Source organism: Xyrauchen texanus, chromosome 43 (genome assembly GCF_025860055.1).
Source record: "Xyrauchen texanus isolate HMW12.3.18 chromosome 43, RBS_HiC_50CHRs, whole genome shotgun sequence".
In the NCBI taxonomy this organism is placed as follows: Eukaryota; Metazoa; Chordata; class Actinopteri; order Cypriniformes; family Catostomidae; genus Xyrauchen; species Xyrauchen texanus.
The window spans coordinates 30,997,276-31,010,359 of NC_068318.1; the positions used below are offsets into that span (position 1 = coordinate 30,997,276).

Sequence of the window (13,084 nt, forward strand, 5' to 3'; positions counted from 1 at the left end):
AAACATCATTAACATCCTCTGGATGTATAATGTCCAAACTGTACACTCAATGGTTGCCCAGCTAAGCAGGGTTGAGCCTGGCCAGTACCTGGATGGGAGACCTCCTGGGGAAAACCAAGGTTGCTGCTGGAAGTGGTATTAGGGAGGCCAGCAGGGGCTGCTCACCCTACGGTCTGTGTGGGTCCTAATGCCCCAGTATAGTGAAGGGGACACTATACTATAAAAAGGCACCGTCCTTTGGATGAGATGTTAAACTGAGGACCTGACTCTCTGTGGTCATTAAAAATCCCAGGACACTTCTCGTAAAGAGTAGAGGTGTAACCCCGGTGTCCTAGCCAAATTCCCCAATCTCCATCCCTGAATTGGCTACATCACTCTACTCTCTCCTCCCCACCAATAGCTGGTGTGTGGTGGGTGTTCTGGTGCACTATGGCTGCCGTCGCATCATCCCTATGCTATGTAAAGCTATATAAATGTAAGGAATTATTATTATTACACTTGCAGCTAATCACCAAAAGTAGAAAAATAACAAAGATGTTATTACAAAATGTAATCAATGAGCATGAGATTTAGCATATTTATCAAAATTTTATTGTACATGAGATACATATTAGAAATGAATGTTGTTTTGTAGAACATATGTAGGTCCAATACCAGATAATTCCTCAAATAAATCTGTTTTTCATGAATAAATAGATATACATTATGCAAATTGGTACATATTAAGAGCTTAAAAGCATAAAAATACTTTTGTGATGATTTTAATTAATCAGTAACAGTGAGAAAATAATTTAACTTCCAAAATATTCCACTAAGCCCAAATATATGGAAGCAGATCTGAGATGTTTATAAAATGCTAAACTTATTTCACAGACATTTAATCTCAATCCTCCCACAACAATCATCTGTATTTTAAGTACATTTGTATTTGTTACATATTTGTAATTGGTTTGTGACACAAGTATAGAAGCCTTCAGGTTATTTGAATAAGTGAGACAATATATCATAAGCTGATGCATCACTGTTTATGTTGTGTTTCATCACTACGAAGAAAAAAAGCCTAAATAAAAGTACGAAACAATCACTCGTCCGGTCTTTAATTTGACCAGGAAAAGTGAACTTTCTAAATTAATGAATTTAGACTTCCATTTAGTTGCAGCACGTAATTTATGATTTCAGAAACGTAAGCAACATAACTATAATTTGCATGAAAAAAAAAAAAACATTATGCATTTTCAAGGTAATTTTTAGGCTGATTTGGAAATGCAGAACTGCACAGTTATTAGTGAATAAACTGTAAATAAAGGTTCACTTTTTTTATTGCATTGAGAAAACTGCTACTAAAGTTCAGAAATATCATCCAGCATAGGAAGGCATTTTCAAACGATTCTGAAATCTGTCAAATTTACAAAGTTACAAACACGTATAGATACTTTAATGCCTGGAGTATAGTGTACATATAGTATTTGGCCGCCTCAATAATTGGCTTTATGGTTTGACCAAATTTTAGGAATAATAATATAATATTGCTCCGCAAGCACTACTAATAAAAAACTAAACAAAGAAAAACAAACATGGAGATTAAGCGTTCAGGTGTGTTGAGAGAAAATCATTTCAGTCCACGTTGTTCACTTTCAAGGGTTCTAAAACCTTTAAATATCCTGCTGGTCACACAACACACATTTGTGGTGTTAATAGATGGGGTTGGTTATAAACTAATAGGTCAATTTCACATATATATATATATTTTGCTTAAATAAAACAGTTTATTTTAGGCCCATTAAGATTTTTTTTTTGCATTGTAACATTATTTTTATGATAATTATGCACATTTAAACCCCCAAGTTCTAACCTATACATACACAATTATTTGTATTTGATTCAAATTCGAATTAAATTCAACAACACTTACAATGTTACTTACAATTGGACTAGAGAAATGAGAATAAAGGGGTGTATACAGCAAGTACTGCATCAAAGCAAAATAAATCTTGTCGGACTAAAAAAACGAGATTTATTGAATTATTTTTAATGCAAAATGTAATTTCATCACTTTGTCTTTTGATTTTGGGATGAAATATGACCTGGATTTTTTCTCGACAACATCCAGGTATTCAATCAATGCAGTACAGTGTGAATAAATATATAAATGTTAATGCTGAACAGTCTTTTCGTCTTATTCTGTACTGTACTATATGCTGTTTGAAACTTACATCCAACTATTTTTCCAAATGCATGACATCAATCTATACTCGACTGCAGAATAAACTCAACTGGGGCTGTAAATGCAGATGTTTAAAGTAATATTTAAATGCCCTATCAAAAATATCACCTTTAGTCACCATGTGAAACCGTTCCAAAAATAGAATTTAAGCTTAAAAAATGCTTAAATCGAATTAACAGATGATTTCATCTATGATTTAAACAAGCAAACAAAAGGTGTATCTTACCCTTTATGCATTTTACAAATAAGAAAAATGACTAACCATAAGATGCTGTACTTAGGAAGTACAATAATCAGTACACAAATCTTCATATGGCTTCATCGGCCCACATGAAGCGACTTCATTTGGTGACGATAAATTATGACGGATGGAAAAACCTGCTCAGGACTTAAAACCTAGTGCATCACGAGCTGTTTTTCTGCGCACGATCAAGTAATGGTTATAATTCTTGGTATATATGACATCACAGTCACATAAAAACAATTCCCTATGGTTCAAACTAACATTCATTGGCCAGCATACACAACCGAAGATGCACAGCAAAAGTATGACGTCTTGCGCATTTCGTTTTTATGCCAATACAAGACCTCTTACTCTAAAGCACCACGATCTCTTTAATAGTTCCACTTCTGTGAAGTGCTTTTTATTTCCTTTAAAATGCATCAAAGTGTCCATACCTCTTCAGATCACACAGACAGATGATCATATATGGGCCCGTCTCCACTCATAAGCGATTCACTGGTCTCGTTCATAAATGTCCCTTGACTGCTTATGGAAAGAAAGTTTATAAGTCACCAGCATCAAATGCACTGAGTGATGTAGAAGAAGAACTCCATGTCCATGGCCTGGCGGGGGACACAGGAGCTTCCTCCATGAATGACAGGAATCAGGGCCCCGTCCAGATCATTCATATACTTCTGAGGCAGGAGGCGGCATCCAGAGCCAGCCTGATACTCAACCTACAAAACACAATGATTACTGGGTTATGAATCTTTTGTATGAGTAGTACATAATCTATATTACAGCATTGTAATACAAATTGTACATAATCTTTTAATTCAGATCATTATTGTCCCAGTTCAATATTTCAGGTTTAAGTGTGCAGTAGCATACAACACATTCTCGAAGTTAGTGCCGTTATAGTTTTCTGCATGATTATGTCCCTCGCAATATATTTTGTATTCTCTCGTAATAGTTTGCGATCCCTCAAAATAAGTTTTACGTTTCCTCGCAATACGTTTCCTCGCCAATACGTTTCGCGATCCCTATACGTTTTACGTTCCTCAATCGTTTTACGTTCCTCAATCGTTTTACGTTCCTCATACGTTTTCGTTTTAATACAGTTATACTTTAGCCATATAGTATTCATGGTTTTATTTACTGTTAAATAATGGTTACTGTAGTAAAACCATGGTAAATTTATTTCGAGTGAATGGTTACAAACCATTTCAGAAAATGGTCTCTATAGGTCCAAACCCATTCAAAACAAAAATAAACTGTTTATTTATGGCCACATGCCCACTATCACATTTTCGTTTGAAAAGGCATTAATTTCACTGCAGTTATGCCTCTTATGCACATTAGAACGGCATTTTCTTCCACCGAAAATGAAGCGTTTAAAAAAAATGCTCGCCATTCCTGCATACTTTGTTTTGCAGAGCTTTCAAACAGAAACGAATAAGTGTGGATGTGGCCAAGGACTTTGATATTATATTCAGATATACATTTTTATTAATAAAATATTATGAATGTATTTGTTGCATTTACCATAAATGCACCATAAATGTCTTCAACTTTAATGCCTAATGCATTATTGCCTTTTTTTTTTTACTTTTTAAAATAATTTGACAGTTATACTGAAATTAGATGTTACCCCCTTAAATATCTTATAGTACATTTTGTTATTTACTTTTTAATTAACTTTTTTCCCCCCATTTACTTTTTCCAAATAGGTTGCTTGAATGTGGTTTAATTTCTGCACCACTAGTGTGAAAAAAACAGAATTGCAATCAAGTTGCAGATACAAAGATTTTAATTAAGTGACTCTGTTGGACACTGTTTGGAAAATTATGTGGCCACGCCCTACACTCACGCCATTGGTTGAGCCAATGTTGTTGTGTCTGGCCCAGTCAGGCCATTTAAACATATTACAATTATTTTTGCTGCAACCAGCAGATCAGATATTTTAGCTTGGGGCAAGACAAAATTTCACAGTAGTTTCCCCAACACTGCTGTATAATTTGTGGAAGAATTTTTTATGGCCAAAAATAACTACCATGTCCAAGTCGGTGGAGACACGAAGTGCGAGGGAGTTGATTCCAATGGCCATGAGCACAGACAGGTGCGGACAGAGAGCTGCGCAGCTGGCGGTGGCGATCTCAATCTGGAACTGAGCTGATGATGTGAGGACAGCAGACAAAGAGACGTCCGAGGACTTCAACAGATAGAAGACCTGATGAGAGAGACACAAGGCATGAACCAGACTCTGTGCATCGCTCAGTGTGTCTTATGGTACGAGCAGCGTAGGGGACACACCTCCGTACACCTGATGACCCTGCCATCCATCTCAAACTCAGAATCCTGTTGGATCTTCACACTGGACATGCCCTCCAGAGATCTGCCATCTATTGGACTGGAGACTCTGCAAACAAACAGCATTAGCAATCGATGTTATCAATCAAATTCTTTCCTAAAAATGTTCTCTTTGCTTATTTGTGACTAGGGATGGGAATTAGGGCGGAGTCTGTCACAATTTGAGCATATGTAGCAGTAACCGGCTGTAGATCGTAAATGAGACCAGATGCTGGTATACAAACTCAAACTCGGCTTGTTTATTGGCCACTGTGGTCTGTGGATTATCAAAAGATGAGTTTCAATTAATAGATTGTCACATGAAAACAGTCCTATCAGTCTCCAGTTCAGTGCAGGTTGACAACAAGCAAGTTAAACCAAAGGTTTATGATTAAAAAGAAAAGTCCCACATAAAATTATCTAATATGTAAATGAATATGGTTACAACCCCAAGATGGTCTAGGGGTGTAACACTAAATATAGATATTACATTTATTTGTGTGCTGGAACAAAAGGACAACAAAGCGCAATAATAAAGTGGTTTATTCTGTACATTTATACAGTGGTCTTATTCTGTACAAAGTGGTCTGTGCAAGGTGCAATGGTAATAAATATATACAAGACCTTGTATTTACCAAGACACACAGAGAGGGGGGGAAGGGATGCGAGCGGTGCCAAACCAATGAAATAAACAAAACACTCTAGCTATATGCAAGCCTCTAGTCTGACTAAAAAAAACAGAGTAAATAAAAAGATTGAAGGTACCACATTCATCTGTACAAACAATAGTACGCAAGTATAAACACCATGGGACCACACAGCCATCATACCACTCAGGAGGAGACGCATTCGGTCTCCTAGAGATGAACATAGTTTGGTGTGAAAAGTGCAAATCAATCCCAGAACAACAGCAAAGGACCTTGTGAAGATGCTGGAGCAAACAGGTAGACAAGTATCTATATCCACAGCAAAACAAGTCCTATATTGACATAACCTGAAAGGCTGCTCAGCAAGGAAGAAGCCACTGCTCCAAAACCACCATAAAAAAGCCAGACTACAGTTTGCAAGTGCACATGGGGACAAAGATCTTATTTTTGGAGAAATGTCCTCTGGTCTGATGAAACAAAAATGTAACTGTTTGGCCATAATGACCATCATTATGTGTGGAGGATAAAGGTTGAGGCTTGCAAGCCGAAGAACACCATCCCAACTGTGAAGCATAGGGGTGCAGCATCATGTTGTTGGGGTGCTTTGCTGCAGGAGGGACTGGTGCACGTCACAAAATAGATGGCATCATGAGGAAGGAAAATGATGTGGATATATTGAAGCAACATCTCAAGACATCAGACAAGAAGTTAAAGCTCGGTCGCAAATGGGTCTTCCAGATGGACAATGGCCACAAGCATACCTCCAAAGTTGTAGCAAAATGGTTTAAGGACAACGAAGTCCAGGTATTGGAGTGGCATCACAAAGCCCTGACCTCAACCCGATAGAACATTTGTTAGCAGAACTGAAAAAGCATGCGTGAGCAAGGAGATATCGGATATTGTTGCACACGTGTAAATGCAGAAATCATGCATTTAGCTTTTCCAGCAATTTATCGCATTTATCCTCCATATCGTGCAGCCCTAATTGTAATTGTGAGGAATTTGATGATTCCAGTTCCTTAATGATTACATAAATTATTCTTTTAACAACTTAAAATGGAGTGGTGGTGGTGTAGTGGGCTAAAGCACAGAACTTGTAATCAGAAGGTTGCTGGTTTGATCCCCACAGCCACCACCATTGTGTCCTTGAGCAAGGCACTTAACTCCAGGTTGCTCCGGGGGGACACTGTAAGTCGCTTTGGATAAAAGAGTCTGCCAAATGCATAAATGTAAATAAAAGTCTCACAGGCCCACAGAAACAGTTCTAGTTAAGTTCTGAATTGCTCAAGACAAGTGAAAACTAAACACACAGACTGATTCAGACAGCGAGTGAGTCATGTGAAGTCATCACCCAAAATGTGAGTCTTTTTGGGTGATGCATTAAAACGAACTGGCGCGTAAGAGTCATTCATTCAAACACTGGACTATATTGGTTATGCTGTTTGTTTGCTCCTGTGTGTAACCAGCATGTTGTATTTATTTGTCACATGTTTTTTTTGTCTTTTTATCACATTACTATCAATTCAGACTGCAAATTCTCAACCCGGATAAAACTATTTATTTTGCCGTGACACAGTAGATTCAGTAGCAGCACAGGAAGCAGAGTCAGCATTTTAATATGCCATTCCGTCTACATCGGCGGAAGAATATTAATGTTCAAAAACACATTTACGGAACTGAATGTCATAAGTCATTTGGTTCCTGTATTTTTGTTTTTAAATGCAACCAGTTATAAATAGGATCTCAATTCCAACCCCTATTTGTGACTGACTATGCTACACCTATTTAATATTTTCCATTTTAGCTAACCAAAAGCAAGACAACCTTAACATGTAATCTTTCCTAAAACAAAAAAACCTGGATAAGCATAATTTATATCCATCATTAAGAAAAATCAGCAATGACAAAGTTGAAGGAATTGTAAACACAGCCAAACAACCACTGCAGCAAAGAACTTCAAGGTGACTTGCTGCAGTGGCCAAACAGAACAGCTGATCAAATCAATAGTGCTTAATCATGCTGTACAGTTATTATTTGGTACAGTTTGGATGTATAGCACTTCCAATAGACAGCGTTCGTTAAGATCATAAATCTTTAGTACCCAGTGTTGATTGGTGCCGTCCAGTCGACCCAGCGTACATTCACATTTTCCCGTGTTTCTTCAGAATCCACCTTTCCACAGGGGATCTTGAAGTCGGTCTGGTCTCGGAGCGCCTGCCGCAAGCCCTCCATGGTCTCGGGAGGAATCTGCACCATTAACCCATCTAGAGATTAAGAGAAAACACAAATGATTCAACTTAGTTTCAAACGCTTCCTAAGAGAAACTGAGAAAACCAGACTGAAATCATTACCCTCCACGATGCTGCATTTGGCAATGAATCCTGATGAAGCTTTCAAAGCACCATTAAAAACAACAAAACTTGCTCCAGTCACTGTAAAGGAAAGATGGGGTCGGGTCAGACAGGCATCGACTGATGTATTCCAAACAAACGAGAACAGTTTCACAGATTCTGTACTAAATTGCAGTGTCACTAGATTACAAACCGGTCCTGGTTTTTCCTGGTATACTGTTGGCTTGTGTCTGGTAGCTTCCGTCCTCGTTCTGCATGCAAACCAAGTGAGAATCTGCCTCGGTGCTGAAACAAGCGCCAAAACTGATCACATGCTCGTTGGAGGAGTTCACCACCTTCAGCATCTGCAACAGCCAGACAACAACAAAACAGTTAACTAGAGTCACGACAAATATGTAGGCTGTGAGTAGGCTACACATTATTTATTTTTGTAATAGTCTAATGGAGAATGCAGCAGTTATTTAGTGTGTCTGTGTGAGGGCGAGTTCATAGTAGTTAACATTTTCTTTTAAGGTGTGGTGAATTGCTCCTCTGGTTCCAATCTCAATGCATGTTATAAGCGAACCGAACGATTGAGCATCAACATCTCGGATGGAGTATGCGTGCAGCGCTCACTCAGAACTAAGTAGCATGCAATCAATCCGCACGTGCTATGTGTGTGTGTGTGTGTGTGTGTGTGTGTGTGTGTGACACAACGGAGCACCGTTCATTTACTGAAGCGTGCTACGCATGCAGATTACAGACCATATATTTATTTATTAAACACAGCCTTTTGTGATTCACTAAGCTATAGTATGTCTTCAAGAGGCTTTAAATACATGCAAGTCAATTAGATTACCTTAAATGGTGCTTTTATGGTTTTTATCCCATTTTTGGAGCTTGACGGTAATGACAAAAAACGCACCGTATCAGATATGGATCATCTGGCTCGTCGGAACGATACCCGATCCGGTTAAAAAACATCAGTATCTGAGCTGATCATCCCTATTATTTACTATTACAATAATTTATATTTATTTGAAAGAATTCAACATGCCTATCCTTGTATTTTTCATCTGGTCGAAGTTGATCAGGGTTTTAGAAAGTAATTAGAAATAAATAATGCAATTACTTTTCAGACAGAGTACAGTAATCAAATTACATTGTCGAAGACGTAATTAGTACAGTAATCAAATTACATTGTCGAAGATGTAATTAGTACAGTAATCTAATTACATTGTCGAAGATGTAATTAGTACAGTAATCAAATTACATTGTCGAAGACGTAATTAGTACAGTAATCAAATTACATTGTCGAAGATGTAATTAGTACAGTAATCAAATTACATTGTCGAAGATGTAATTAGTACAGTAATCTAATTACATTGTCGAAGATGTAATTAGTACAGTAATCTAATTACATTGTAGAAGATGCAATTAGTTAATAATTCTTTTTTTTTGTAACTAACACAACAATGGTCCACACCAGACACGACACCACAATATTAATAAACTAAAATGAGGATTAATTGACAGTAAAATGAACAAAACAGAGGAATTACTGTAACAGTCAGTTTATTTAACAAAACTTATTTTCTCACATAAGCTCCATAACGCTTTCTACGGCAAGCCCAGAGGGGATAAATACACAAATCACACACACACACACACATAGGGAAAAGTTACTTCATGAATCACATCCGTATTCATCCCGTACGACTGTTTATGTTCACACCGTACTCCTGTTTTTATTTCGCCAATCTCCACATAACAGGGAAGCGGCGAAAATGTCAGAATGAGCCAGTATGTCTGTTTGAACGTATGAATTGCAGGAAATTGTCAAAAGGAAAATGGGAGCCTCACTACTGTAGTATTCCAATAAAACTCTGACCTCACTGAACCTGGACTTGGGAATGTCGATATAGCTGTTGCCCATCTCCATGTGTACTCTTAGACCATCCACCACCGGTAAACTGTACTGGTAGTTCCTCAGGTCCTGTGACAAACACAACACAAGAATGATGGTGGACACAAAAGGAAATCACCAGTAATGAGCCAGTTTAGATGAGAATTTAACTTAATCTACATCAGATAACACCAACAAATGTCAATGCTTGTACAAAGGAAAGTGGCTAGGAGTAAAAGCCATAAAAGGCGGCCTTTAATTCTCAAATCTCAAGAGCTACACTTTGAGATCTAAGGCTTGAGTCTTGAGCCCTCTCTAATCGCTTTCCTCATCTGTCCTGTGCTGAACTAAAGATGTCAGATGAGACAGGCAGGAGAACAGATTAACCAAACCATCTTCCTTTCTAAAAGAAGAGTTGCATCTACTACTAATGTGGTAATTCCTGCCACATAATTGTCTTAATATTTTTTTTAAAACATCATATTTCTATATCCCATTTCCACTGAACACAAAATGGCAAACCTAAAATTTTAATGAAACAACAATCCATATAAAAGGATGAATTAATATCTGGTGTGAAATCTGCTTTTATTATGTGTCAAAGTTCATATGAAGTGTGAACACGTACAGTGAGCAGATTCATGATGGTGTGTCCCGTCTCTTTAAATACTGACTCACGGAAACGCACGCTCACCATTGGGCAGGGATACACTGTAAAGAATAAATAACAGATTAGGGCTGGGTATTGATACAGATTTCCCGATTCAATTCCAATTCACATGCTCTTGATTGAATTACAATTCATTTGGGTATATATTTCAGATATAATGTCCATTTTGCTTACTCGCAAAATACTCGCTGCTTATGCTGTAAATTAGGGTTTCCCAAATGGGGGTTATTGACAGTGTTTAGAGAGTTCTGATGGGGTTTGAAGGTGTAATTTTAAATAAAGGCTAAATGTATAACTTCCTTAAAAATATAAATGTAATGTTTCATTGATCCCAGGTTACAATGGTAGCTACAGCTCTGGCTTGCTTTGTTACTATTAATTTTTTAATGATTGAAAATATCAGGGAAATTAAAACAGAAATGACAGGTGAAAAGTCCATTTGACATTGTAGTGCAATCTCTGAATGGGATAGAAATGACAATGGTAAATAAAATAATATGTATAAATAAGAACAATAGATCCCTGCGATGGACTGGCGACCTGTCCAGGGTGTCCCCCGCCTTTCGCCCAATGTTAGCTGGGATAGGCTCCAGCCCCCCGCGACCCTGTACACAGGATAAGCGGTTGACGATGGATGGATGGATGGATGAAGAACAATAGATGTTAGTGAAGGTTCATTAAAATCCAACAATAATAATAAGAAATATAGCTGCAAGCAGCGATACCGGGTGCCATGCGTGCCAATTATCGGCACCATGAGCAGCAAAAGAAGCTTTGTGACATGTTTTTGGTAAGAGTTTGATGAACAGTGTATGAGGCATTAGAAAAAGTAAACTTTCAATCATAAAAATACAAGTTCTTAGAATTTTTGTCCAGTATGTGGCACTGTTCTGAAACTGGAGGTACTAACAGGGCATGATGGTTATCATGCATGAAAGACTACCAGATTTATAAGCCAAAACAGCTATCTCTTGACCAGTAGGGGGCAGTGTGCCTAAATGTTGCAGGTAACCTCAGGGCCTAATGGTGATGACATATACCAAGTTTCGTACCAATCCCAACAAGCGTTGCAGAGATACAGCCTCAATTTTGCGCATTCTTCGTCAAATTCGTTGAAGCGCCATTCGAAAACAGTATGGTTTATCAAAATTCTGTGAATAACCTATCATCGTGAGTGCCTCTAGATGATGCAGGCTAATTTTCGTGTAAATCAGATAAATCGCCTAGGACAAGTTTGAAAAAGCAGGTTTTTCAGAAAATCCTAAAATGGCGGAAAGTTTCGTTTCAAGGACTCACGGTTCAAAAGTTATTAACATAAACGCGAGTGCAAATTTGGGCACTTGGTGGCGCTAAAGGGTTTGAGGTAGAAATGCCAAATTTGCTACGCTAACAGATCAGGCTGTCTTCTAACTGTGTGCCAAATTTCATAACTTTCCTGCAAGTGGTTCTATGGGCTGGAATAATAATAATAATAATAGGAACTCTAACAAAAACAATAGGGGTCAAGCCCCGAAGTGCATATTTTGAATGGTAAACATTAGAGGGGACCTTCTAACTTGGCACTTTATGAAAATAAATAATTCAAAAATAATTTTAGCTTTAGGAAATTAAATAAATTCCATCAATATGATGCTTTGAAATTACATATATTACATAATTTGCACTATTGGCTTGTAGAACAAGTGCTAAAACGGTACTGTCTCTTTAAGAAGAGTGGCAGTTTTGAGTGGCACCACGTCCATGCTATATGTGATTAGAATTAAATGACTCAACAATAACATAACATGCTCTTTCCGACTAAATGACTTCACGGGAAATTAAGCATCAATCAAAAAATGACCAATAAAAAATTATTTTATTGGTCATTTCCTGACAACGCTAATACAAAAAAAATTAAAGGGTAAATACAAGCTTTTCCATTGCAATGATGGCTCTACTGAGGGGCTTCATGTTTTGACGAGGGCTCACCATTGTATTGCGCCCCCAGTGTGAGCAGGAGTCGGAGGGGAAACACTTTGGCCCAGGGAACCTCGAGCTTCTGAATCAAAACCCCACAGAGGAAAGACACCTGCGGCAGAGCCAAACCATCCTCCGGCTGAAAACTGGGAGAGAAGAACAACACGCCACCATGATCTTTACTGCCCAGAAAACTGTCAGTGAACGTCACGTTGCCAAGGTGATCGATGAACCTCCCTGTAAACCATAAAAGGAAAGCACAGCATTAGCCCCATAAATGCTTTTAATTGTTTACATAAATGTTTTCTGTTGTTGTCCAACAAATTATAAAAATATGATTGAACAATTGACATTTCTTCCTGGTATAAATCTGATTTATTTACTAGATCGTTAAAGTTGGTCAAGACATGTCAAGACAAAGACTTTTTCTGGAAGTTTTTAAAAGATTTTAACCTCAAGAAAGGTGGATAGAATTTGTATTGTAACATAAAGCCATGATATGGCTGGCCTTGAGTGTTTGTTTACATTTTAATTTGATGACAGTTGGAGTTTGAATTAACGAGCATTCCATTGGTCTATTTGAACATTGTCAATGTAAGTCTATGGGATCTTTTGGAATTTTGATGCTACGCTATGCAAAAATGGCTTTTCCGATCAGTTAGAAAAGATATAGCAACGTGTGCTGAGTTTGGTGGATGTAGCTTGAAAGCTCTAGGAGGTGTTACAATTAATCATTTTGGTCCTTGTTTGGGGATTTTGAAAAAAAATGCTAAACAGAG

The 13,084-nt window shown here is 37.7% G+C and overlaps 1 protein-coding gene across 2 annotated transcripts in view; it reads right to left on the reverse strand.

Annotated features, from left to right (window-relative positions):
- Positions 1-579: 579 nt before the first annotated feature.
- LOC127636209 (zinc finger FYVE domain-containing protein 16-like) overlaps positions 580-13,084 on the reverse strand; it is a 35,268-nt gene continuing 22,763 nt past the window's right edge. For both annotated transcript variants that reach the window (XM_052116642.1, XM_052116641.1), the window contains 9 exons: positions 12,318-12,542; positions 10,308-10,390; positions 9,665-9,769; positions 7,988-8,138; positions 7,795-7,875; positions 7,545-7,707; positions 4,761-4,866; positions 4,501-4,677; positions 580-3,184 (listed from right to left, as the gene is read on the reverse strand). In XM_052116642.1, the coding sequence (XP_051972602.1) occupies positions 3,026-3,184; positions 4,501-4,677; positions 4,761-4,866; positions 7,545-7,707; positions 7,795-7,875; positions 7,988-8,138; positions 9,665-9,769; positions 10,308-10,390; positions 12,318-12,542 (1,250 nt within the window). In that variant the 3' untranslated portion in view covers positions 580-3,025. The remainder of the gene's footprint in view (positions 3,185-4,500; positions 4,678-4,760; positions 4,867-7,544; positions 7,708-7,794; positions 7,876-7,987; positions 8,139-9,664; positions 9,770-10,307; positions 10,391-12,317; positions 12,543-13,084) is intronic.